General features: G+C 38.4%; 1 protein-coding gene across 7 annotated transcripts in view; it reads right to left on the bottom strand.

Moving 5' to 3' along the window:
* The window catches only part of PPP2R2C (protein phosphatase 2 regulatory subunit Bgamma), a 203731-nt gene that overhangs the window by 34591 nt on the left and 143076 nt on the right, over positions 1-26064 (bottom strand). For all 7 annotated transcript variants that reach the window (XM_064449100.1, XM_064449103.1, XM_064449102.1 and 4 more), the window contains 2 exons: positions 21927-22039; positions 20112-20289 (listed from right to left, as the gene is read on the bottom strand). In XM_064449100.1, coding sequence (XP_064305170.1) covers positions 20112-20289; positions 21927-22039 — 291 coding nt within the window. The remainder of the gene's footprint in view (positions 1-20111; positions 20290-21926; positions 22040-26064) is intronic.

Genomic DNA, 26064 nt, shown 5'->3' with positions numbered 1-26064 from the left:
TAAGCCACCCAAATGTTAACAAATCCTTCGAACAAGAGGAAGAGTAACATTACCCTATTTTACTGATGAGGCTGTGCGAGAGGCAATAAAGGATTTGCATAAGATCACATGGGAAATGCAAGACAGAACAAACCCAGATCTACCGAGTCCCAGCTGAGTGCCCTAAACACAAATCATCTCAGTGCCTGGATTCCCCAAACATAAAATTTGAATCAGCTGATGTTCAAAATTTAAACATCTCAGAGGATAAGATAAATGAGAAAATCAGTTTTACTGATGGCAAAAGAAACCACATATCGTGATACTAATCCTGTTTCTGTTCCCACTGTGCCCACTTCCCAAATGGAAGATCTTTAATTGATTTCTGTGGGAATGGGGTACAGTCTATCACCACCTTTACACTTTTATACTTTGATCTTTCCCAAAAATGCAGATCTGCGACACTACATAATACATAAACATAATTCAAAAGATTCAGAGATAATTATCTTGATGACTTTGCATAGACAAATACATCACACTGATTTTTTTTTACACCAAGTGGTTTAAAAAGGAAAACATCAGCATAACTATGAATATATTGTGATGTTCAGTTACAACTGGGAATGAATTAATGTTGCATTTCAACTGCATTCCCACTTACTTGCACTATCACATTTGCATCCATCTCCAAGAATCCATCATGATTAATATTAGTGCAATGAATGTTAAGATGTAGCAACATTGATTTACCCTTTTTATAAAGCATCACTAAATATTCCTGAAAATCAACAGGAAAAAATAACCTTTATTCAGTTATTTGTATTTCGTGAATCTGTCTCAAGAAATATCTTTAAATAAAAGCAATTGCTTTCAGTGATTGCATTGCTTTCAGAAGCTCAGAGAAATTATAGTAACTCAATACAAGAATTTCACCTCTCAGCAGAGAGATGAATAATTGCTGAGTGATGAGAAAGATATAAAATATAAATAGAGTATGTGAAACAGTCACGGTAAGTATCATTCTTCTGGATGCTGAAGACAATATTGATGAATTTCCCTTCATTGCATGAAATGAATAACCCTATGCTGAATAATGAAATTAAATATTCCATTCTCCTGCCAGAAAAGCAGAAAATACTTGAAACAGACTGAATTTCCAGATGTGATCTAAATCTCCACTGAGAAAGAACCTCAATGCCTGCTGAGGATCATAGAGAAAATGCACCACTGAAAATTCATCATTTCATTAGATTTAGAAAAAAAAAAACAATAACACTTGTATTGAAGTAAACAGTCAAGGGAATAGAGAGTTGCAGAAGAGATTTACCCCAAATGCATTTGTAATAATAGATGGAAAACCAGCCTTTGCTTTGACAGCTACAGAACCCAATGTATCAAAAGAAGAACATGTCACACAAAAGAACATTTTCCTCCTCTCATGATTTTTGCCATCTATTTGAAAACAATCAAGTACAGCTTGACATGTGATGTGTGGGAACTGTATTTAAACTAGCATGACATGGTAAGGGCAAGCATCTCCCACGAGACATTTCGCATTTCTATTTTTCCATCTTCCCTTTGTGTCTTTTTCTTCCTTTTATGCACAACGTCACATGGCAGGAAAACATAAAAAAAATTGGACCAGACAGTATGCTTCAGAAACAGGCCCTTTGGTGAACCTGAAGAGCTCAAAGAAGAGGGAATCTGGCAGAAACTGATTAAATGAAAATTCCATCACTAAAGGGAAAAGTATTCTAATGGCACAAATCTGTAGATCCACCTCTTACGCTATCATCTTTCCTTGCAATCTTATCTTATCTTGTGGAGGGAGGTCTTTAGTGGGGCATGGTCCCTCTCCCCTACTTCACTCACATCTGAAATACCAGTCACATCTGACTCTTGTTGTACAACATGTGGTTCATTTTCAGAGTGTGGACAAAACAACTAGGAGCAAAGCTATCTAAGACAGAAAGACCAAAGAATTCACCATTGGCAGTGCTCTAGGACATAATCCTGATGTCCTGAAAAAGCTGGTATTCCTGTGCCTGAACTGGGTAGGAATTTCCCCTAAGAAAATGAAAAAGATCCTCACACTGCCTTGACTCCCACACATGCTTGCCAAGAGCGAGGCATTTAATTCCCTGGTTGATACTTGCACTAAGGGGAGGCTGCACTGGCACCTTGCCAGCAATGGGCTGGAATGCATTGGCAGTCTTTTAATCCATTAACATTAAAACAAGGAACTGAAAATATCTTCTTGCTCACAAAAAATAGAACAGGTCTGTCCCTCCTAACCCAACTCTTTGCCATCTTATATATCAGGCCTCCCCTCCACTGCTTGGCTCAGGGAAATGGGATAAAGCTATGAAGAGGTCAACAGATTTTCTAGATGCTCTCCACAGCAAAATGGAAATGAAAGGTCCAGTATGCTTCAGACCACAACGGTGAGAAATGATGCTCTTAGAGTTGGGTTAGTAGAGCTACAAGACCAGGATTTAATTTTGGGAAAGGCAACAAAGATACCCTAAGGCAAAGTATAACCTTTAATTTTGGCTAAGAGTGTCTATGTTGCTTTCTCAAAATTATTCAAGAACAGAGGTGTAACACAGGAGAGCAAGAAGGCAGGACAGGACCTGACTGAGAGGAGAGAAGAGGCTTTAGGGAAAGATCTGAGGGAGGAGAGGGAGGGAAGCAAAACAGTGGGAGAGGAAGGAGGAAAGAGCATAAGGAAAGGCATGATTAACAGCGTTCAATGATACACAGCATGAGGGATCCAATCTGAGTACATGATTCATTTATATGGTATGTTTAGTTCTAATCCAGTATTTTGTGCTGCTGTTGCACAGCTGATATTAAAATGAGGATGACAGGAAGAGGAAGATTTGTTCCACTGCCTCTGGGCCACTGATCTAACAGAAATACTCCCCTCTGGGAGAAGACACTCCATAAAGTTCCTTTTAGTGCAGGTTACAAAGCTGACCCTCACCTTGATCCAAAATTCACATTAATCAGACTTCTCCTCTTGATCAGCTAAAATATAAATGAGCACGGCTGCTTTATGCTCATGCCAAAACATGTATAATGGGAATGTGGAAAATACATTGGGTTCCTGCTGAGCAAAAAAGGTTCCAGAAGAGTTTCCTTGTATGATAATGGAAACAGCAGTCTCCTCAAAACAGATTAAATTCCCTTTGAAGCAAACAGCATGCATAAAGAAACAGCTGCTTCATCCTCCTGAAACCATCAAGGAATTCTACAAGAAACTGAATTTTGTAGAAACCAAACTTGCAACTCACAAGCTGTAGCATATAAATGACTGAATCTTATATCATTATTTTAGAATCATTTTTATATGACTTGTGGGTTCACTGCAAGCAGAAAATAATTTGTATAGTCAGATGAGGCTACAGCAGAAAAATTAATGGCCCTCCCTTTATTCAACTGCAATGGAGAGGCTTTCTTTAGAAAGCCAGATACGATTTTCCATAATAACTTCACAAGAAAACCAAAATTCTCATCTTTCTTATTTCAATATATGCTGATATGACACTTCATTTTTGCCCCTGCGTGGGATTTGAGTTTTTGCAATTTTTAAGCACTTTCAAAAAATAAACTTCAGCATAACATATCTTGCCAAACCTGGCTGTTCCCTATGTTTTCCACAGAGGTTTGTTCCAGGTCCTAATTTTGTCTGCATCTCACACCTACATTCCAGCCTAGTCCTAGAAAGATTCACTGACTAGTAGTTGAAATCAATAGCAATTCATAGAAGCTGCCAGGGCTTCAGTTTAGGGTAATTGATTACTGTGGTCCTGCTGAGGCTTTACGCTTTTAATATAAGCATTTCTCTGAGTGGTTTCCTCTGTTAGTCATTTAGTGCACACTATTTTCATTACAAGGAGGGAAGTGTGATGCTTACAAATCAAGCTCTACCAGTTTTACACTTCCTACATGGTGGTTATATCATTCCTATACCATGCGCCAGCTATGGGAATTAATTCTAAATGGCTACAGGTTTCTTGCAAGTTGGGTACATCAGGGGAGCAGGGCCAGAATCAGGCCTCGGTATGCTTGATAACATCATGATGTGATTATGTCAGTCTTATTATGAAAGAAAGCAGCAAGCCTTAACATTTAAATAACCATCCACTTACTCCTTTCTTCTCATTTCTTAAAGATACACTGTATGTTTTCACTGTTGAATGTTGATTCTACAATAAGCATGTCATGACAGTAAGGACACCACTAGACAGGGCCCAGCTTCTAAATCTCTGTCCTTCAGACCTCTTTGTCCAAGAGTCAAGGGTTTCTAGAATGGATTGTCAATAGGTTAATGAATTTGGCCTTTTCTGCAAATTACAGTGTTTTACCTTAGGCAGAGAGGTGACCCAGTATTTATATTCTAAGTACTCCTAATAGCCACAGTGTCAATGCTTTTTATCACAGAGCATTTGCCCACTGCTCCACTAAAAGCATGTACTGCATGGGTTTTATTAAAAGCCCAGAGAGTTGCAATTACATTGTTTGTACCACTTGACTTTTCTGAACCACTAAAGCAGAAACTGCTGCATAAGCGTATGTTGCTTCAAGCTGTCTTGGGCCTAATATCTCCTAATGCAAGGTATTGATCCATACTTGACAACTTCTTAGTAGTACAATGTCAGTCCAATTCCATTTTTAATTCTATGGTCTTTGCAACAGTGATTCTTCAGACATCATACTGGAGTTGGGAACTCTGGCAACAGTCTCACAGTGGTGGTGATTTGCTGAAAATATCAATTTAAATGGCTTCATTTTGATTCGCAATGAAAGGATTACAGCCAAAGTTACGTGAAAAAAAGATGTTAGTGGAAGAAGAAAAGACATGGTAAAAACTAAGGGGCTGCAGTAGCAAGAAACTCCCCAGCTACTCAGCTAAAACTAGCCACGAAAGAGAATTTGGCCATGTTAGGTGAACAAGAGGTATAAAAACTAAGCCTCTGTTGAGATCTAGCTCACCCAGAGATAGGATGATATATTCAGTATACCTTCCTGTCTTATTGGTAATACACATTTATACAGTGCAGATAATAAGGAGGTCTGCATGCTGGAGTGGTGCTCCTTCAGCAGTGGCCTCATATTTATGCTCAGCGTACTACTGTCGGTACAAGATGGCCTGTGCTTTCTCACAATCCAATATCCAAAGCTGCAGCCAGATTCGTGCCTAATATAGCTTTTTATTTCTGCCTTCTAACACCATAAAACCTACAAACTATTAGGAACACAGAGGTGAACATTCAGACTCTTTCAATGTGTTTAGGAACCAAGATGTCACTTCTTTAACTGGCAGCTGACAGGAACCAGAGTCCCTCAGGACTAAGGGACTAACGACATTTGTTCAAGGCCAAACAGGAAGCCAAGGACAAAACTTAAATACCAAACTTCTGAACCAAAGCTGCAACTCCTGGACTTTCCATCTCAAATTTCATTTGGAATTGGAGATATTTGGCAAGAAATTAAAAATAGTGTTAGGAAACATTTTCCATTCATGAAGTTCAAAGCAAAGGAGGGTCAGTATTGATGCTGGTGTCTTATAGATAATGAAACTGGGGCATGAAGTGGCAAAGATTTGGCAAAGGTCAGCTTAAGGGCCAGCAAGAGCAAGAGTTCTGGATTCTGCTTTAGTGGTCTCTCCCCTCCCTACCCACAATAGGAATAGTAAATAGTAAATTTACAACTATGAAAATTTATGAATTTCCAAAAAGTAAATAGTGAATTTACAATAATAGTTGTAAATGACTTGGACACAGGAATTTAAGGAATACTTTGTAAGTTTGCTGATGACACAAAATTGGGAGGAGCTGATGACACTCCCGAGGGCAGAGAGGTCCTGCAGAGGGATCTGGACAGGCTGGAGAACTGGGCAATCACCAACTGTATGACGTTTAACAAGGGCAAGTGCCGGATTTTGCAAGTGCCCGGATTGGGGCACAGCAACCCTGGATGTACAGACAGCCTGAGGAACAAGAGGCTGGAGAGCAGCCCTGCAGAGAGGGACCTGGGGGTTCTGGTCGATGCAAGCTGAACATGAGCCAACAGTGTGCCCTGGCAGCCAAGAGGGCCAACCGAGCCCTGGCCTGCATCAAGCCCTGCATTGCAGCCGGCCGAGGGAGGGGATTGTCCCGCCCTGCTCTGCCCTGGTGCGGCCTCACCTCGAGTGCTGGGGGCAGTTCTGGGCGCCACAGGACAGTAAGGATATAAAGCTGCTAGAGAGTGTCCAGAGCAGGGCCACAAGGTTGGTGAAGGGTTTAGAGGGGAAACTGTATGAGGAGCAGCTAAAGTCACTTGGTTTGTTCAGCCTGGAGAAGAGGAGGCTGAGGGCAGGCCTCATCGCGGTCTGCAGCTTCCTCACAAGGGGAGGAGGAGGGGCAGGCGCTGATCTCTGCTCTCTGGCCACCAACGATAGGACCCGAGGGAAGGGCAGGAAGATGTGCCAGGGGAGGGTTAGGCTGGATATTAGGGAAAGGTTTTTCCCCCAGAGGGTGGTGGAGCCCTGGAACAGGCTCCCCAGGGAGGCAGTCACAGCACCAAGCCTGATGATATTCAAGAAGCACTTGGACAACACCCTCAGAGACATGGTGTGAATTTGGGGTTGTCCTGTGCAGGGACAGGAGTAGGACTTGACGATCCTTGTGGGTCCCTTCCAGCTCAGGGTATTCTGTGATTCTATGATTCTAATACTCCAGACATGTGAGTATTCACTGAGTTATTTTCTTGGTTAGTTGGTTTTGAGAGGTTCTTTTGTTATTATTACACTTGTCTTTTGGAATTTTTTCCAGAGAATGCAGACCAGTCCAAGGACTTATTCTGAATTTGAGAGATCTCATTCTGATCTTTGTAACATCAGAATTACTTTGCATTCCTATTATGTTGGTAGAATAAAATCAGAAAGCAGCAATAAAGCCCCAAGTCTGCATTACACAAATATTACTTGAAGAAAGAATAAATGTATTTTACAGGTACTTAGTAAAATTTTAGGAAATTGCTTTTATTGACGTACATTCAGTAAGCATCACTGACTTTGCTGTATGTGAGTTGAAGAAAAACAAATCTAATATATAAGACAAACTGCGTATGGAGTAGCTGCAACATTTGAATAAGCACTGAAGGCAGAGAACCGTAGAATAGCACTGCTAGGAAAGACAGTATTTAAAATGGTGCAAGTCATGTCCAAACTTCCTCATAGATAGGCCTGTTCATACACATAGCAACCCTCAATTTACTTAGAGAATAATAAATTTAGAAGTAGATACTGGAAAATTTTCATTTATTTAAGAACTGATTTTTTGACTTGTTTTTTAGAACAGAATAGCCACACTTTCATCTGTAGACACAGTCACAAGCCTGCTTTAGCCACAACCATATGTACGTTCAAATTTTCAAGAGCAAATAAGTAATTATCTGCATATACACAGCTGAGAGCAAAATTAAGTGAATGAGTCAACAGAGGAAGCCCTGTCTTTGTAAATGCACATCTGCATTTTTCTGTGTACAGGACTCAATCACCAAAAGGCTGAGAAGTCATATTAGGTTGATATATTTGCATATTAATTAATTGTGATTTGTCTGAAACTATTGTGGGATGCTTAATGTTACATTTGGAACATATTAAATACCAGAAGAGCCTCAGGTACATATAAATTATTAGTAGGTAGAAGAGACCTATTAAGTCACCTAGCTCAGCTTCTCTTTGGCAGTACTCTTTGTAGTACGATAAGTGGCACCATGTATCACACAGTAGCAAGAGTTCCAAGAAAAGAGTGCAACTTCAACATCATAAGGAAAGGACAAGTTATAAACTAAATTAATATAATCTCATCATTCACAAACATGCTTTCCTGAAATCAATGAGATGTTTAAAAGAGAACTGAGAGGGATCTCCTTGGTTTGCTAAATCCAGTCCTGGGATTGTTTCCCACATAACTGACAGGAAAGAAGAGATAAAATGTCTTTTTTTTTTTTTAATGAATAACCCATGCACCAACAGGTAATACCATTGAGAAATTCCTCCTCTATAATTATTAAAATCGCATGCAGCTGAGGAGGATTTGCCTATTAGAAACAGAACTTCCAGATGGAGGGTATAGACTCTTTAGAGCATCTTGGTGATAATTTTTCTTTCCCTACATGCGATTTATTCTTCCATATACCTTGCAGAAAACCACACACAGCAGTATTGGTACCCCAGTAGAGCAGAATAATTCCACATTTTAACTGAAGTTGCAATTCAACTCACAAAGGATTAAAGTCTGCAAAAGTTAGCTAGCTAGAGGTGCCTTCTAGAGCATAACGCTCCCCCTTTCCCTGCATTTTTGTTATGCAAGTAGTCAAATAAAACTATCTTCAAAAATACCCAAATGCTTCTGGAAAAATAGGTACTTTAAAAATACTAATAAAGGCTTCCATTCAGAATTTATACTGATATTTCTGCCTGCTACTAACTTTGCACTCCCAAGAAATCCCTGAACATGAGCAATGTGAAAATGAAAATGAGGAGCAGATTCAGCTCTCATGAGAAACTCCAGAGTGAAAGTTTTCCAAATCATCTATGTTAAATTATATAAGACACTGGATTAAAGCCTTTTGGCAGGGCTTATTATCTAGTTGCTTAATTTATGTGAAAGGGTTTACAAAAATGCACATCAGCTTGGTCTCTAGGCACTGCAGAGAAATAGGGATTCCAGGAGTTTGAAACACTGAGGTTATTCTCCAAGGCAAAGGGGTTCAATATTCACCCCTGTACGCCTGTTTGTTTGCTTGATGTGCTTTGAGAATATTGATTCCAGACATATGAAGTCAGAATGAAAACAGTCAAAATAGACTTATTGTTAATTCTGGTGGTGTAACTTTGTTAAAGTTAATACTGCCTTTATTTACAGAGCATTTTTATTCCAAAGACCCTAAAAGCGACCTCCCTTCACGATTGCAGTTTCACGTGCAATGGCTCTACTAAAGCGCAGTCCTTGCCAGTGTGTATTATGACAACAGAAAAGAGAGAAATGTCTGCATTAGTGAGAAGTACCCTGGCTACTTCAATAGTGAGAAAAGCTTCCATGGTCTCAGGTTTTAAAGACTCAAACAGAACACTGAGGTACAGACTGCAAGCTTTACAAACCTCAGATGACCATGTGAGCATTTTTATGACATCTCCGTTCTTGTATGGAATACTCTTCAAGCTAAAAGATTTTAGCCAATGAGCAAACAAGTTATATTTTCTTCTTCTTTATGTTAATACTCTGCAAAAGATTGTGCTTTGCAAGGTTAATTTCAAGTCCAAACTCACATGGGAACAAGAACAATTAGACTCATTTAAGAGAATTCTCCCCTCTGGCAGAGCAGATTAAATTATTTATACATTATCTTTTTGTATAATTGTACCTAGAACTGTGTAAATGGTTTTTTTGTCCAACTTTCAATAAATTCATAATACATGTTTTTCGAGTTGGATACACCACCTGCACCTGTGACAATAGAGAATGGCTCATTTTTAAAATGCTTCAATGAGAAATTAATCCAGAGGGAAACAGAAGCATGCAATTTAGAAGCTTGCACAATGACACCATACTGATTAAAACTCATCAACTGAGGAAATAAAATTAGTAAGACAATAAATCTTGAACTGAATCCTGCTACCCATTTCCACAGGAATAACTTCATTGACTGCAGCCACATCACATTAAAATATGAGAGCTACTTAGCTGAGTATCAGCTCTGTGATGTGACCCTTTATCTGTAACTTAATATTCCTTGCTGTATTTCCCAAGTCCCTCTTTGCTAAGGATCTCAGATTCTGGGTAAAACCTGGAAATTCTAATGGAATAAAACACCAGGGTAAAAAAGGAAATCTGGTTGCTGATCCTAACATTCATTTCAGCTCTACTAAGTGTTCTTTCTCTCTTCAATAGCAATAGACTTGAGAAAGCTTAGGATAATGGTATTTTAAAGGGCATTCCTAGTACAAAACGGTAACTTGTATGCTACAATCAGAAGAATAACAGTCCCAATTAAATTGGAAAGCAATTGGCTCTATGGAGATCTGTGAAAAGACATCTTTGCATCTACTGTAGAATTCTGACTGCCTCCTGTAGTTGCGCTGCCTATATCACTCTACAAACACATGAATACAGTGAAATCTCAGTGCTGTTCTTTAATGTACTATTAAAGAGTTCTGAAATGGCTTTTGCGGGCTCAGGATTTCACACTGTTCTTTATCATTTGCTGCAACTCCAGTCAATTTTCTTTTTCCTTTTTGCAATTCACTCTATAGTTTTAAAAACCAAGAGTATTTTGATGTTTTGCCTTACCTATGCAGCAACTAAAGAACGGGTATGGGACTCTATTTGGCAACAACTGTATTAGACAAGACAGAGGGTTAGATAAAGAAATCCATTAAAAGGATAACATAATCACATACTTATTCATTCAAGTTGTGCATGGACAGGAGTGATAAGTAAGAAAAATTATGTGTTCTGATTAACAAATTAATATTTTTATTAACCAATAAATCTGCAGTGCACTAATTATCCCAAGGCTATAGCTATGCTCAAATCACGTTAAATTAACTTCTTTAAAAGCAGCTCCAGAAAGAGGGAGAGACTGGTCTTTGCCAAGAATGCAAAGGCCTCAGCTATAATTAGTTTACCACAGCCAGGCTCAACTCTTCCAATTTATTTATTTTTGGAGGACTGCAAGATAGGGAATGTTTTCACAGGTCTATTCCATGCCCTGAAGACACTGATATCTGACACTCCAGCCACGTATTGTTTGCTTTTGCTTCACTGTACATTTCAGCTGTATGGCAGGAGGGTCTCAGCCAGTGATTCAATGCTAAAATACTGTTTAACTAGCCCTGATACCGCTCCTTTATCTACCAGATGTGCTCTGTCATCCAATTCTCTCTGACCGGCTGATAGTCAAATTCCTGAGATAGGAGTCAATTTAAGGTGATGAGAATAGTTAAAAAGCAATTGCTTCTGACAAGGATCATAAAGTATCCTCTGGCAAGAAACAAAACCAAACAAAAGTCTTGAAAGACCACTTTTTCAAATTTATTCATGGTTTTCAGAGCTCCCTTAATCTGGACTTAGTCTCCTAAAAGATGCTGAGACTTCTCTGTATTTCTTGAAAACAAATCGTCCTTAAGGTCCTTATACTCCCTACTCACACAGCCTTACTGCTATAATTATTATCTAATATGGTTGGACTTGATGATCCTAGAGGTCTTTTCCAACCTTAATGATTCTATGGTTCTATGATTATCTAGTATTTGAATTACAGCAGTTAGTTGTAAAGAGTGTAATTAGCACAAGATAACATATAAACACACAACTGTTCCTGCTCTGAAAAGCTTAAAAACTGTACTCAATTAGGATATTCCACAATAGGCGATGACCACATCAGAAATAATGATGTGTCCAAACTGGACATAGTTTTACCTCAACAGAAGGGGAACAACCAGTTCAACATTTGTTGTAGAAACTGTATCTATGTTAGTGTCTACAAGACAAAGTCCTTTAGGTGATCCTAGAAATGTAGTTCTCTCTTGGCACTTTGCACTAGGGACACACAGAATTTTTCTTACAAATGAGTCTGTTGAGAGTTCATGAAAGGCTCCGTTTACTACTGGGATTCTATACAGTTCAGAGAAGATGACAACTTACAGTTACACATGTTTACATACTTACTAATTTTATTCCTCAACTGACACTAAAAACATTTCTGGTGTGATTTTAGCAAAAGAATCTCTACTGCATTTTCCTAACAGGCAGCAAGAACACACACTAAGGACTTTCCCAGGTACCACATTTCTAAAATCCTTATTCTGGTGGTCACATGAGATATTTTGTTTAAAGCTTAAAATTCTTTACTTTATGCCTTGTTTGACTACAGTGGTTACAAAGAACAGGTGCCTGATGCACTGTTTAATTACACACCCACAGAGCCAGCATGGTCCCCAGTCTAGCAGTCAGAGAATTCCTTCCTCCTTTTATATTCTTCTTAATTATTATTTACCTAGCATTACATATCTGATTACGATGGACCCTTGCAGAATCTAAAACAGTTTAAAGAAAAATCAGGCTTTATATGATCATTGATATCTAGTAATACTGCTTAACAGCTCCATTAAAATGATGATTGGGTTTTATTCTGTTAAGAGCTATCTTTCTCCAGTTTAATCTATACTAAAATATTCTTTTTACAATGCATACACAATTTTGACATTGGAACTCTGATTAGCTTTGCTTTACACATAGGTAAGGTGGTACGTAGTTAATATTTTAACATAAATAAAGTGGTTACTCTACTTTGTTTAAACCAGCACAGTTTGCGGCTTAATGTTACAAACATCATATCAAGTAAATGCAAATTGATGCATGAAAAAAAAGAGGCCAAAATGCATTTCACTATACCTTTTTTGTCTCGAAAAATACTGATTAAATTTACTTTAAATTTACGTTGGCTAACAACGGTCCAGTCGCCTTCAGTCACTCCTAGGATGATGCATAAACTTGATATTTGGAAATTCAAGCTATTCTAAACCCACCTGACTACAAATCTGTGTCCTGATTTCCAGTGGGGTTTATTTCAGATACCATTATTTGTGAACTTCTCAGCTCAATGAGGAAATCCTCCCCCTCCCAGTAAAGAAAGCACAGGGTTTTTTACTTTCATGCAATCAAGGATTTATTTCTGGATAAGCACACCAAGAGGAAAAGAGAAGGAGAATATCAGAATTTGGGTGGGTCAGCACTTTAGCGTATATGCACTTTACCTTGACAGTAGCAAAACATCCTTTTTCCTCTTCAATAACTACTGTAGTTAGATCAAATAGTATAGTCATACTTGCTTTTCCAGGTCTACAATACTAACTGAAAAAGCCCAAAAATACTGTATGGAAGAGCCCAACTCGGGCAACCATTTATAAACTTGAAGTATTTGTTAAGCTTTAAGTCAGTATGGAAAAAGCATGAAAACTCTAGTCAGAAAGACATCTCAGGCCTCCCTACAAAACAGAACTTTATCCTTTAGTTTTTGGGGCATCTGAAAAAGACAGCATGAATTGCTTATACTATTTAATGCGAAGAATCTTTCCAGAAATGAGGGACTATTTTTCGTGATTTCAATAATTCTCTTAAGTACCGCTAATCACCATCATATGTATACAGGGCAGCACTTTCTCGCTGTCCCATTAGCAGCACTTTATAAGCTTTACGCTGGAGCTTGTTCCTATTCCTGAGCCTCAGTATATGACCTATGATCTGTTGCCACTCATACCTATGGTGCTTTGCTGACACAGAAATATTCAGCATTATGAATAAGAACTACAGTATCTGCTGCCAATTTATTAATTACATCTTAGTAAAACTAAATACTGAACTACACCAGTGTAAATGATCCTCAAGTTACCAGGTAATTTGGTATCTACAGTTGCATAGGTAATTTCAAAACATACAGATACTCTACGCTGAAAGGTCTCAAACCCAAAAGTTAACAGGCAAATTCGATGGAAACTGCCATTTGCAGAGCTTTGAAAATCAGATCACTTAAAAGCAACCTGAAATTAATTTCTAATAATTGCTAAATGGATATTTATGAATTACCATCTAGTATAGTAATTTTTCAAATGAAAAACTGTTCCACTGCTTCAGATAAGAGTAACTTAAGCAGAAAATTCTTGGGAGAGATAAGTAGGCTTAGGTACTACAACCCTTTCCCTAAATTCATCAACAAATAACTAAATGCTAAGCATTGGCAATGTAAAGATTGATTTCAGTGGAAAACAAAGTTTTTGCTTCTGATTACGTTTTGCAAGGCTAGAATTGTCATGTATTTTTTAAAAAACACTAAATAATTTTTCTCTGTCCATTAAAGCAACTGGTCCATAGCAAAAAATCTCTGTTGATGCTCAGTGAAATTCCATCCCATTGTAGTTAATCTGGCAGTTAACAGATCTCTATGGAGCAAAGATACACTGACTTATATTTTTCCAAAACAAAACCATTTTCCTACCATTTCTTCATCTCTGTTACTTTTTTTACAGGATTTGTCTCTCCTGAACCCTTTGCCACTTTATCTAACACTGAATTAGAGTATGTATGGAAGTAATGGAAAGTGGAAGGGATCTCACTGGGCAAATTCTGATTCTGGGTTGAAATTCCAGCAAATCTCTTTGGCTGTAAGGGTTTTTGTTTAACTGGGTATAAAGTGGGGCTAACACTAAGTAACCTCAAAATTTTATTACAACTATTTAAAAATATTTTTACTGCAAAGTATTTAATTGTGTTAAAGTACGTCAAGCACTTCAGTAACACAGAGAAGGAAAGATCTCTATCGTGACCAGTTTACAACGTAATTATCAGCAAATGCGAAAAGGCAATGCAGCAAAAAACCTAATAGTTAAGTGTTGATACTTGGTGTGAACTTCATGTATTCACAACTTTCATCCAACAGAATTTCTTCTTTTTTATCCTTTTTCCCTACATATTGTTCTTCCCCATGGCTTTGCAAGATAGGGCACTGGAGCCCATAGTCAGCATTTCTAGTAGTTTACCTCAAATAGAGTACAATTCAACATTTATCAAAATGTACAGAAAACCTCTGGTTGACAGTACTCAGATGTGAGTTAGGTGACAAAATCTTTATTTTTACTACTGTCAACTCTTATTTTTACTAGAAGGCCAGTATTCCCCTGCTGAAAAAAACGGGGGACTAAAGAGTGCATTACATCAATCCAGAATCTAATCAGCTTGTTGCAAATAGTGTTTTCCCCTCACTTGCTCATGTGGGAGTGTTTTAATTAGAAAAGCAAAGCAACCATTTCTCAACAGTTACACCAAACCATGAAAACAGGGTATATAGTACCTCCACAATCCTCTACTTCTAACTTAAAGATCTGATTTCAGCTTTGCAGACATCTTCATTCTTTAAAGGAGAGAGAGGCAGAGACAGCACACGTGGAAAAAGGAGAGTCTCTGGGAAGTAAAGAATAAAAGAACAACACGGATTTGAGGAAAAGCTACTTAGATGTTGCTAGCAGCAACTCAGAATATGACTCCATGGTATAATATATACCTTTTATATACATGATACAGATTGGCAGAATCTGTCTTGATAGAATAGGCAGTGCTAAAATGTATTACCCAGAGCTCTCAAGAGAAATAATGTCTGCCATCTCCCCAAAGAGAGTATGCTTGAGGAAAACACTGCTGCGGGTGGGGGTGGCAGCAGGTTCTCACGCAGTAAAGGCATTTTGTTGAGCACGCAGAAAATGCATCCTTGTGCACAGTCATCCTGGCTGAGGAATTTTCATAGAAACAACCTTATCTCACTCAAGGGCATAAACTGGCCAGCTTACAGCTCCACAAATGCCAAGAAAATGCTGCAAATTTGCTTCCTGTTTAGCATTCAAATGCTTAGCAAGCACTGAGGCAGGTAACAGGAATTTTGTAAGGCTAGGTATCTTCCCCAGCCTAGGGGCTGCTCCCAGAGCACTATATATATCCTATATATGCATTATATTCGGGTTCACAATGGGCTGCCACAGGCTTGCTCTCCATCAGTGTACCATGTCATTTTGTTTTTTCTATTTAATTTCTTTTTTGTTGCTGTTTACTTCTAAAGTAAATTGCCCAAGATACGGTGCCTAACGATCTGACTACCCATGATATGCTTCAAATACTGGAATACATTAGACTATAAGAAGGCCCTATGGTGATCTGCTAATTAGCGTAACCCTTTTGGGACACAGAAGAAGGAATTTTTTATTAAAACAGGATAACACTGGACTATATTGATCTGAGTATTTTAGTCAAGATGAGTCTCAAGATGAGTACATGCTGGAAACGGTGATGTTGTTTCCATAGCAATGCCATGACAGCCTCTAGAGTGAAATAGTGTGCTACCAGGAAATGAAGGGAGTTCAAGTGCTATGAGCTACGTAGTTCTGTGAGCCATCCAAATACATTCTCATAAAGAATATTTAGTACAGCTAGATAGTCCAAAGATTGCTGCTGATGTGAAGTAAGACTTATCAGTATGCTTCCAGCAGGCCTGTTTTCTCATTCACTACACCCAAGATGACTTACCTAAAGACCTAAGCTATGGGCAACACTGCTAAGCCATTTCAGACCAAACATTAACAAATATAGCAACCTTTCCTCACTTCCTTTCCAGTGAAGAGTATCACCCATAATTAAGGATACTGACTCTCATTCTCCATAACACAACCAAACACATTAAACCCTTTAGCAAAGAAAAGCCTCTTATGTGCAATTATTTACCAGCTGACCTTCCCCATTCCTTTTGTCTCACCTGCTGCCCAAACAATACTGAGCAAATCTGCTTGCAAGTGGGAAGCAATGTATAGAAGTGTTGCAGATTCCTCATGAAAATGTACACAGCTACAGCATAAAACTCACTTGTCTCTTTTTACCCTAGTAGGTGTTTATGCTAATACAAAAGCAAACCAGAAAACCACTAATTGTATTCCATTTGCCTAAGGCTTTACCTAAGGCAAATATTCGGGTCAAATTCTGAAAAGCTGATTTAAAATATTTTCCAAAAGAAAAAGAATTAAGATGTGCATGGCTTTGTTTTTAATTTTTAAAGAAATGAACAATTCTCTGTGATTTGTTGAACTGCTAAAATAATGATTATAACCCAACTGTTCTCAAATAGAATTCTACAAGATGTAGCACTTCACTTGAAAAACACCCTAGCATTCTGCTACTAACCAATTCTTTCTCCAATGTTTCCCATGCAATTTGTAAAGGTGTTCAAACATGAGTTGAATGTCCAGAAACTCTACCACTGTATTTGTTGTTTGTGTCACTGTCACAGCCAGCCTCTTGGATAAACAGATCATAGTTCAATGTGTGTAGCAGTGCTGCCTTTGAGGGAAAGTAGAAAGACAAATACATATCACTGCCAGATTCCTTATTAACAAATGCCACTTCAAAACAAAACATTTTCTATTTATTGTTTTAAACATGAATTTCAAGGAATCAAGCCTTGCATGTAAAACAGCAAGATGCTTCATCTCCATTTTGAATCTAGTAAAAAGACGTGAAGCAAACATTTTTAAAACTGCCTGAGCCACCTCCTGCCTGTCCCCCTAAGTGTGCTACAGAAGGCACCAAGCCCAGCAACATTCATTTATAATTTAAACTATTTGCTTGGCAGAATTTTTTCATCTTAGTATGTCTAGTCCTAACTGCAACCAGCACACCCAATGTTTTTACCAGAAGCTCATCTACTTCCAGTGGAGTTTTATGTAACTGCGTTTTCTGTAGGACAGATGGGACAGATGTTGAAATCTAGTGGAAAACATGCCCCCGCAATTTTACAAGGACTTACAGGGCTCTATATGGACAGAAAGATACCTGTGGAAAGGCTGATGCAAGTTTAACTTACTCATCCCCTTCTTCCAGTTATTGCAGTCTCTCAGTTAATTCCCCCAAATAAGCGATATTCTGTAACTATCTCACCTTCTTTTGGAACACCTATCTCAACTTTTCTGTTTATGAAATAATTAAGTAAAAGTAATCTGCATGATGATCTGGTTTGAACAACTGAGTACAGACACAGCTTATATTGCCTGAAACAGAAGTGGATACAGTCTATTTAACTCGGTCTGCTCTCTGGAATACGTACTGGTATCCAGCCACAGAAGTCAATCTGCTGCCACCATGGTCAGCATCGATCATCCCTTTACATAGTGTTCTCCTACCAATGCCTAAACTCTCTCATCACAGTCCTCCCAGATGTTCATTCACGCGTATATAAAACAAGCAGCAATATCTGTATCCCAATCCAGGATAGAAATACAGTTATCCCAAAGGCATCCACATAAGTATCGAAAGACATGCAGATACAGGAAAAGTTTCCTGTCCTAAAACTCAGAAACACACTTATCATCACTCTTAGAACATGCTCAGAAATTGAGCATGCTGCTATAAGCTGTATCATGTTTTAAGAGTTAAAGCAATGATACAATCAGAAACTCTAAACCACTTTTTATCAGTAAATATTCAATGACAGGAGTGTGCTAATGCTTGAGACAGAGTCTGCGCAGCTGTCACCAAATATAGCAGTTGAACATGCAGGAGTAGAAGCAATAACATCCTAAACAGTTATTCAATCTTAAATAATCTTGCTATCCATACTGTTTGATCAAGATGTATAGTAGTAGTTATGATCATAAGTCTAAGTCTATTTTTCAGCTCTTTACTAGTATATCACTGGAATTTGAAACATAATTGGAGGCCAAGTGCTTCTGATGCCTGCATACAAGTATTTTCATACTAAGGGCGAATGAAATGTTAATCAGGGCTATGAAATGTGTAGTTTTCGTAAGCAATTTCTTTAAATTTTCTGCCTCAATTTTCTCATCCACAAAAAAGTAGACATATATATATATCAATGCCCTGCATAAATGCTAATTATTTTACACTACCATACTCACAATACTTTTGCTCTGATTGTATCAACAGTCCCATAGTAAGTCTTTTTCCAGGATTACAAACATTTGGGGTTTAAAAATTCATTTGGGGCTGATATTTCTGTCAGTATGCTCTCAGCAATGCAAATGACTTAATATCGTAACTACTTATTTGGTTTTTTTTAAAACTTGTCAGAAACATTTCTCTTGGCAATCCAGAGACAGCTTTTAATGCAATAAAGGGGATTGCCAAAAGCAAAGACTTGTCTTGCAAAAGTATTCTGGAATGTGATTTGGTTATCATACACAGATGTACAGATGTATAAGTGTCCAAGACAGAGATAAGACTGAAGGGTGAAGCTACCGTAAGGAGGACACTGTCAGGAGCCATGCTGCTACTCCATATAGACATGCTGGCAAACAATTTTCCCACTCTATTCTCTTACTAAAGAATAGAAGTATAGTTGCTTGGGTATCGAAGGCAGACATAGCTGAACCTGGAAGAACCACATACAAATTGGTCCTATATAAACAGCCATATTAAAGAGGAAACCATTTAGCTTGCTTAATCTAGACAGGTGAAAGACAGGAAAAGAATATGAGTTTGGAAACAAACTGGGGAGATATTCCCTACAGTCTCCAGGATAAAGGCACCTGTCACTTGATCCTGCAAAGGCAGTTTTTTAGGGACGTGAATGGCTGTTTGATTTAATGAAAATGTTTCCTGTGACATTAACAAGGCAAGGGTTAAGTTCCACAGGTGATCTGGCCTGTGAAGGAAGAAGTTAGAAAAATAAACAATCACCAGAGACAGGGAGAACACCCTGTTACATTGGTGCTTTCTTTTAGGAATTTGCCCTCAGCAGGACAACTTCACTTTGATGTCTAATAGTCCCTCACACAAATCCACAGAGGAATACTCTTCTAACTCCTTCTGAAATACTTAAAAAGGAATCACTAAAGGAACACAACATTCTGAGCTGGCCCCATAACCTATTTCTCTTATTCATTCCTTCATGTTTTGCAAAACACAGAGAATCACTTTCCTTGGCTACATTTTCTTTTGATCCTCCTCCAAGCCACCCTGTTGCAGTGCAAGGGGCAGCCTCATAGATGACTGGAATGAACCCACAACACAGCTTTCAGAATGATGCCAGCACTTCATACAGCAATGACTGCATTAACCACAGACACAACAGCTCACACAAAGCAGCTGAGCCTTACCCCCAAAATGTGCACAACTCGGGCATTAGGGTCTGGGAAGCAGGATGATGGAAAACAGGGGGCACGGTCAGGGTAAGGACTGACCTTTTGGTAAAACAAGGTGGAGTAGCTCAGCGTGAAATGCCTTCACGAAATAACAGTATAGAATAGTCTAGTCAGGTGGGTAGTTACCATTCAGCTGGCATCAGTTTCCTATTTATTTGTCATTAACCAACTCCAAGACTGTTATTTTTTCACATAAAATTCCCTGATTTCTGCAACCTCTGAGCTGTCTCTTATGATATCCAAGCATTTTCTGGTACAAATACTGCAGAGATTCTGATAAGTAAAGGTATATTTTAAGATTTGCAGAAAAATGTTTTAAAACAGCTCTCTTAAGCCCCACTAACACTATCAACACTGATCAAGGAACCACAATAAAGGATACTGAAGCTCCTATCTGTGATTGCTAAATGCCAGAGGTTAATCCTGAGATCATCTGCTGACATGTATGTCTCACAGTCACTGTTGACGGATATTGAGTTGACATGATAGGTGTGACCATTAGCAAAGATTCTCCGGGGAGTGACTTCTACCATCAAATCCATAGGTTTCAATACAGGCACCTGCCAAAAAAAACCAAAACACAAACCAGAAAAGGAGTAAGATTTTAAATAATTTTTTGCTAGGATGACGAGATTTTCAATGGAGAGCAAGCACTCAAAGACTGTGATGTTATAAAATTTCTTGACAGTGTACACAAGCTGAATTTCCCCATGGATGAATTGCTGGGCAAGGCCATCCGTGCCAAGGAGGAAATGAGAGACAGGAGAGCCATGGAGAGGCAGGCAGAGCAATAGAAAGCCTGGACTGTGGAAAGGGAGGCACTGGCAGCTGCCACAGAAAAGGCCAGCCCCACAGCAGGAGCCACTGTCCCACATATGCAGGAGGGCCTGGCTCTGACAAGCAGTGATAGTATTTTGCTTTTGCTAAAGAGTTTGCATTAGTTGTAACTCACAGTATTTCTTTTGCTACCTTATGTCTCTTTCAAAAAAGTCAAGTGGTGAAAAGGTTATAATCTCAGCAAAACATAATAAATTAAGTGTTGGAAAACAAAGCCAACATGTGTATTGATATGCTGTACCTACACACATACTCCTGAAAAGCCAAGACCACAGACTATCACTCATCATTGTGCCCTCATTATTTCCCTGTGTGTCACTTCAATGTCATGCTTCAATAACTAGACACTGTCAATTTATTCCCTATTGGTAAAGCATTAAACACTGTATGGCTGTTGTCCATGATTGGGGCTATTCGATGCTGTTGAACATGCACCGGAAACAATCTATCATACATCAATCCACAAGGTAGTTTAAAGAGGAACACAGAGAAGTTAAAGCTTTGAGTTTAGCTTGCCACTAAAGGAATAAAACAATGGTCCACTCATCCCTTGAATTCTGAGACTATAAGCAATCTGGAACGGTATTGTTTGCCTAATCATACAGAACAAATAAATATTCCATTAATGTAGTCATCTTACACTTTGGAGGCTTTTATCACAACAGACAATATTGTCTTGTTTTGGAGGTGGGGGTTGTTTGTTTTTAATAATAAAGAAATACCGGCGTCTATACAACATAGCTTTCCAGTTCTAACCTTTAGCCGCTTCCTTTGCCAAAACACCCGGAGTGAATTTAGCCATTAATGTGTGAGAGCATAAATCTATTACGTTATCATACATGCTTATATGAGTTCCATGACTGCATCTGTTCAGCAATGCAGAACCTCACGTTCACTGGAGCACAGACTACTGAAATGCAACTCTTCAGATAGGAGACAATTATTTTATACTATTGAAATAAAGATGAGATTGAGATTTGGTGTACTGTCTTTAGCTCAGTTGCTCTAAATGAGGCAAGGACACTGTTTAATATTAATTACAAGTAGAATGCTTCCAGCACACAAGGCTAAAGAATCCTGTGTGAAAGAACATTAAGTCAGGCTGAGAGAATTTTACCAGGAAGAATAAAACTGACATAAACTCTCTAAACATATTTGTGTTGGTCACTGTATCATAAAGCATTTGTGATTTGAAAATGTGTGACAGATTCAAGACCGTATCAGTCAGCTAAAACTTCAATGAGAATAATCATATATATGCTTAGCATTAAGTACACTTTTAAATCTTTACTGAGTTAGCACCCATGGCTACCTTCTGCATAGAGAAACAACTGGATTTTGGAGAAAGAGAGCAGCTTACCTGCAGTGATGTTACTGTAGAAAGATCTTTAAGTTTTCCTTCTTCATCTTTTAAGTTGTACCCCTCTGGTCTCTTATCTCTTTCAGTAATTTTCCATAACTTGATTGTTTTATCTTTAAAAGAAAAGAAACAACTATCAGCATAGGAATTCTGAATGTGGTTACTCACCTTTCACAACATATTCCTTAAAGAAGTTTCTATGCCTTGGTTTAGACAAGTCCCATGATGAAACTGTCTGGGTCACTTAATTTTGCACATCCAGAAAATGTTGTAACAGGAAAAATACTAATAAGGCGCATCCCATACCTTCAAACTGAGTCAGAGGTTCCTGGCAGCTGACAGACCACGCACAGCATGTAGAGCACATCCTGCTCTCATATCCAACTTGGCAGTTTGCAGGTGAAACAGACCAAAACCACCCAATGCTCACTGCTGAAGCTCAGTTTGACAATTTGACGTGGCAAGGAAATAATCTTGATATTAAAGCCAGTTTTCTTGGTTACTTACTGTTTACAGCACACGAAGAGCATGGAGTAGACAGGCAGAGCAATGATAACCTGCCTGGCCCATTGTGGGAATGGGCAGTGGTGTATTGTGTATTCAGAAACTCCAGCAAATGAAAGGGTGTGTGGAAAATGAGACTTTTCTCCCTTATAAGGGAAAGCAGCTGAGAAATAACTGAGAAGAAAACCTGAGAGAATTGTGTTGTAAGGGTAAGAGAGAGAAGTGGGGGAAAAACCTACTAACCTTACATGGAATGAAATTAAATCTAAACTCTCCCTTTTCCACGATGGGTGAAGCATATGACAGAAAAAGTACGCCTCTTGTTCAGCAAAGAACCTTTGAAGCCAACAAATAGAAGTTTTAAACACTTCAGATGGAGTTAGTCCTTGGTTTTGTAGTAGCTGAAACTGCAGATTTCCCTAATGTTGATCGTCCACTCCCGCTCTGGTCACACACCTAAACTGCCAACCCTAAGGCTCCCTAGGCAAAAAAGATCAATGCCAACTCTTCTGCAAAATATCTGTCCCCAAGCTTCTACTGGTTGTTTCACTTGTCTGTTGGTGGAGCAGCCAGAGCCTTTCCAAAGCTTCTGCACTTCATTTGCCACCACAGGTTTCATTAACCTCAGCTCCTGCATGATTTCTGATTTCATCCCACTTTCTTCCTTTTACCCTCTTTTCTCCAAGTACAAAGCAGTAGCAAGTACATAATTCTTTCCCCACTGTGGCTGATCCAAAGACTTCTCTCAAGTGCTAGTATAAATAATTTTAAAGGCAGGATACATGAATTCATGAATCACTTTGCATTTCTATAGCAACTCTAACTTTGACCTCTTTTGTTTCAAAATCAATCCCCCCACTACTCTGAGCGTTTTTACTATTATGCATCTCCTAACGATATTGATATGCTAATATTCAAACAACAAAAATTTTACAGTTGATCAATCTACAGAACAAGAGACTGGTTCAATCTGCAACTAAAAAGCTCCATTTAAATATTCAATACATTTCATTTCTATTGGTCACGTTAATTAATTACTAAAAATACAGATGTCATATACTGAGGATTTTTATTACATGTAAATAGCCTATTCCTGCTTATCTATACTAAAATTTATAAATAGAGTAATTGCAAAATGACTTATAAGAAAAAAACCAAATAATTTGCCATTGTTGGACTTGACTGCTATTGATAACCCTATCCTTTACTGAAAGAAAACTATTTTCTAGCAGTTAAGGGTATCACATGTTGGTTTTCTTCTTTATCTGCTTCTGGACTTTAAAAACTTCCTAGAAGTTCTAAGCATGCTTATTATTTCACAAAATTTAGAAACATCTCTGTGAGGTTCAGCATTCATACAGTCTCAAGGGTGTTGTGAAGTTTAATTAACTAATGTCTAGTAAGCAGCCTGAAATCTTCAGATGAAAGGATCTGTATGGGCCAAATTCTGATCTACTCAATGTAGCTCACATCAAAAGTGGCCCTGATATATTCTGGTACAAAAGATACCAATGAATTCTAATAATTTATTATTATACTACAAAATCAGTTCAGTTTACAGCGCAAACCAGAAATTTGCTAACTGCAAACACTGCAAATCAACAGTGAGATTCAAAAGCCTTGGTGGTTTCCTTCTGCCTCCATTAATTAAGACACTGCAATCAAAGCTTAGCTGATGATTTGTTGGTAACGCGTGAACTGGAAAGGAACCAAGATTCCCTCTGAGAGAGGTGACCTGTGCAGGAACAGCCTCAGACAAAAGTCTTCCTTAGAAGGACAGAAACAGATATGGGCGGGTGCAAACCTGTCAAGTCTCACGTACTGAGGGTGAGATTTAGACGGACTCTCCCCTCATGCTCCCTAACAGAGGGATGCTCCTTCCAGCAAACTCAATGGGCACTGTCCACCTGTGCCTGCGGAAAGAAAGGATGTTGCTTCACAGTTCTCATTTTTCTGACCAAAACTGTGCTGTATATCCTAAACTACCAGAGAGCAAAACATCAAAAATTGCATTAAAATATCAGGCTCAGAAATTAGTAAATATAAACCAGTACTTGAGATGTTTCTACAACCTGCCCAATATGAGCATGTGTGTCAGGTAATGCCTTCATTCTCTACAAGTTAGGGAAAACACTGTTATCCCTTTTTATAGGCATGGAATTGATATACATTGTCAATGACTTCTCACGGGTAATCTGTGAGACATTCAGCAAGGAGCTCAGCATGGGCCTTCTGTCATAAAGTTAGAACTATCTTTAAGAATATGCCAAGAGGTGAATCTTCAGACTTCAACCCTGCTGTGCCAGGAAGCTAGGAATGCTCCTAACCATCCTACTCCAAAACAAAAATGTTTTGTACTTCAAAGCCAAAATCCAAAGGCTATGCCAGGGACACCACTTTTGTTCTCCTCACCATAAAGAGGTCTGCCGGGATGCTCCAGAATTAAGACAGTAGAAAAACAGAGGCTAAAATATTTTGCGAGGTCCTAGGCTTGCTCAGTGTTCGCTGCAACTGGATTAACCCACAGCAATGCTAAGGCTCATTATTTCTTCTTTTCTCCCGTCCCATATTAATGTCAGCCAGAAAACTGTTATAAAGGTCTCTCAGGCCAACTGTAAAAGCAGCATATCTGAGGACTCATCTGTATTCCTCAGTGTTTCCAAAAACAACCTTTAAAATGAAAAGGGAGATGTTTACTTTTAATAGTCTGCTTTTGCACCCTGTACTTGGAAGAAGCCATTCTCAGTTAAAGTTATCTGAAATAGAAGGGATATTTTGACCAAGGGAAAAGCGCAGAAGTAAACTTCCAAACTTCATAATTAGCTGACTAATCATTAAATTAGCACAAATCACCTAGCTATAACAGGTATGTTTCGTTTCAAATATTGCAACAGTGTCCCCAAAAAGTGAAAAGACAACTTTAAGGAAAACAGACTACAAAACATGAAATTATTTCCTATCTACTGTGATTTATTGTAAATATTATTTATAGCTATAAATTTTTAGTAGAAATAATAACTTTGCCCTAAAGCATCAATTACCAAAGGTGAGATTACGCTATTTTTCTATCAGCAATTCCCAATAATGCTCAAACTTCTACAAGAAAATTTCTTTTCTGATTACAATGAGATCCAAGATTTAAAATCGGGTATTTCTGTCTCATGCATCACCAGCAGTAATAAAGGTTGTGGGTGTCCAAATGTTTCCTAAATGACACCTGTGCATGTTAGGCTCCATTCAGTTTCTTCCCCCTCTTTGCATATCCCCTCTTAGCAATAATACTTTTTTTTAATCAATCGGCCTTAAGCATGTTAGAAAGATGATTCAGTATCAATATCCTATTATTACTCCTACTGCCTTCCAAAGATTTGTGTAATTCTTTAGAACTTAAGTAAACCATTCTGATGATAATGAATGAAAAGAAATTCATCTCTCTCACCTACAATCATTTACACATCTACAGAGAATAAAAGTTATGACAAATACAGCAGACAAAATTCTAAATCCCCAGTGAAATACAGCTGCTGAGTAAGGTGACGCCTTTGTCACAAAATTTATTTCAGGATAGCACTGCACATTAACAGCAAAAATGGATAGCTCTCTAAATGTCTATGGATAACCAATGGGGAAAACC

Source organism: Phalacrocorax carbo, chromosome 4 (assembly GCF_963921805.1).
Source record: "Phalacrocorax carbo chromosome 4, bPhaCar2.1, whole genome shotgun sequence".
Taxonomy (NCBI): domain Eukaryota; kingdom Metazoa; phylum Chordata; class Aves; order Suliformes; family Phalacrocoracidae; genus Phalacrocorax; species Phalacrocorax carbo.
Note: the sequence above shows the minus strand (reverse complement) of the source record. Positions and strands in the feature narration are given on the sequence as shown.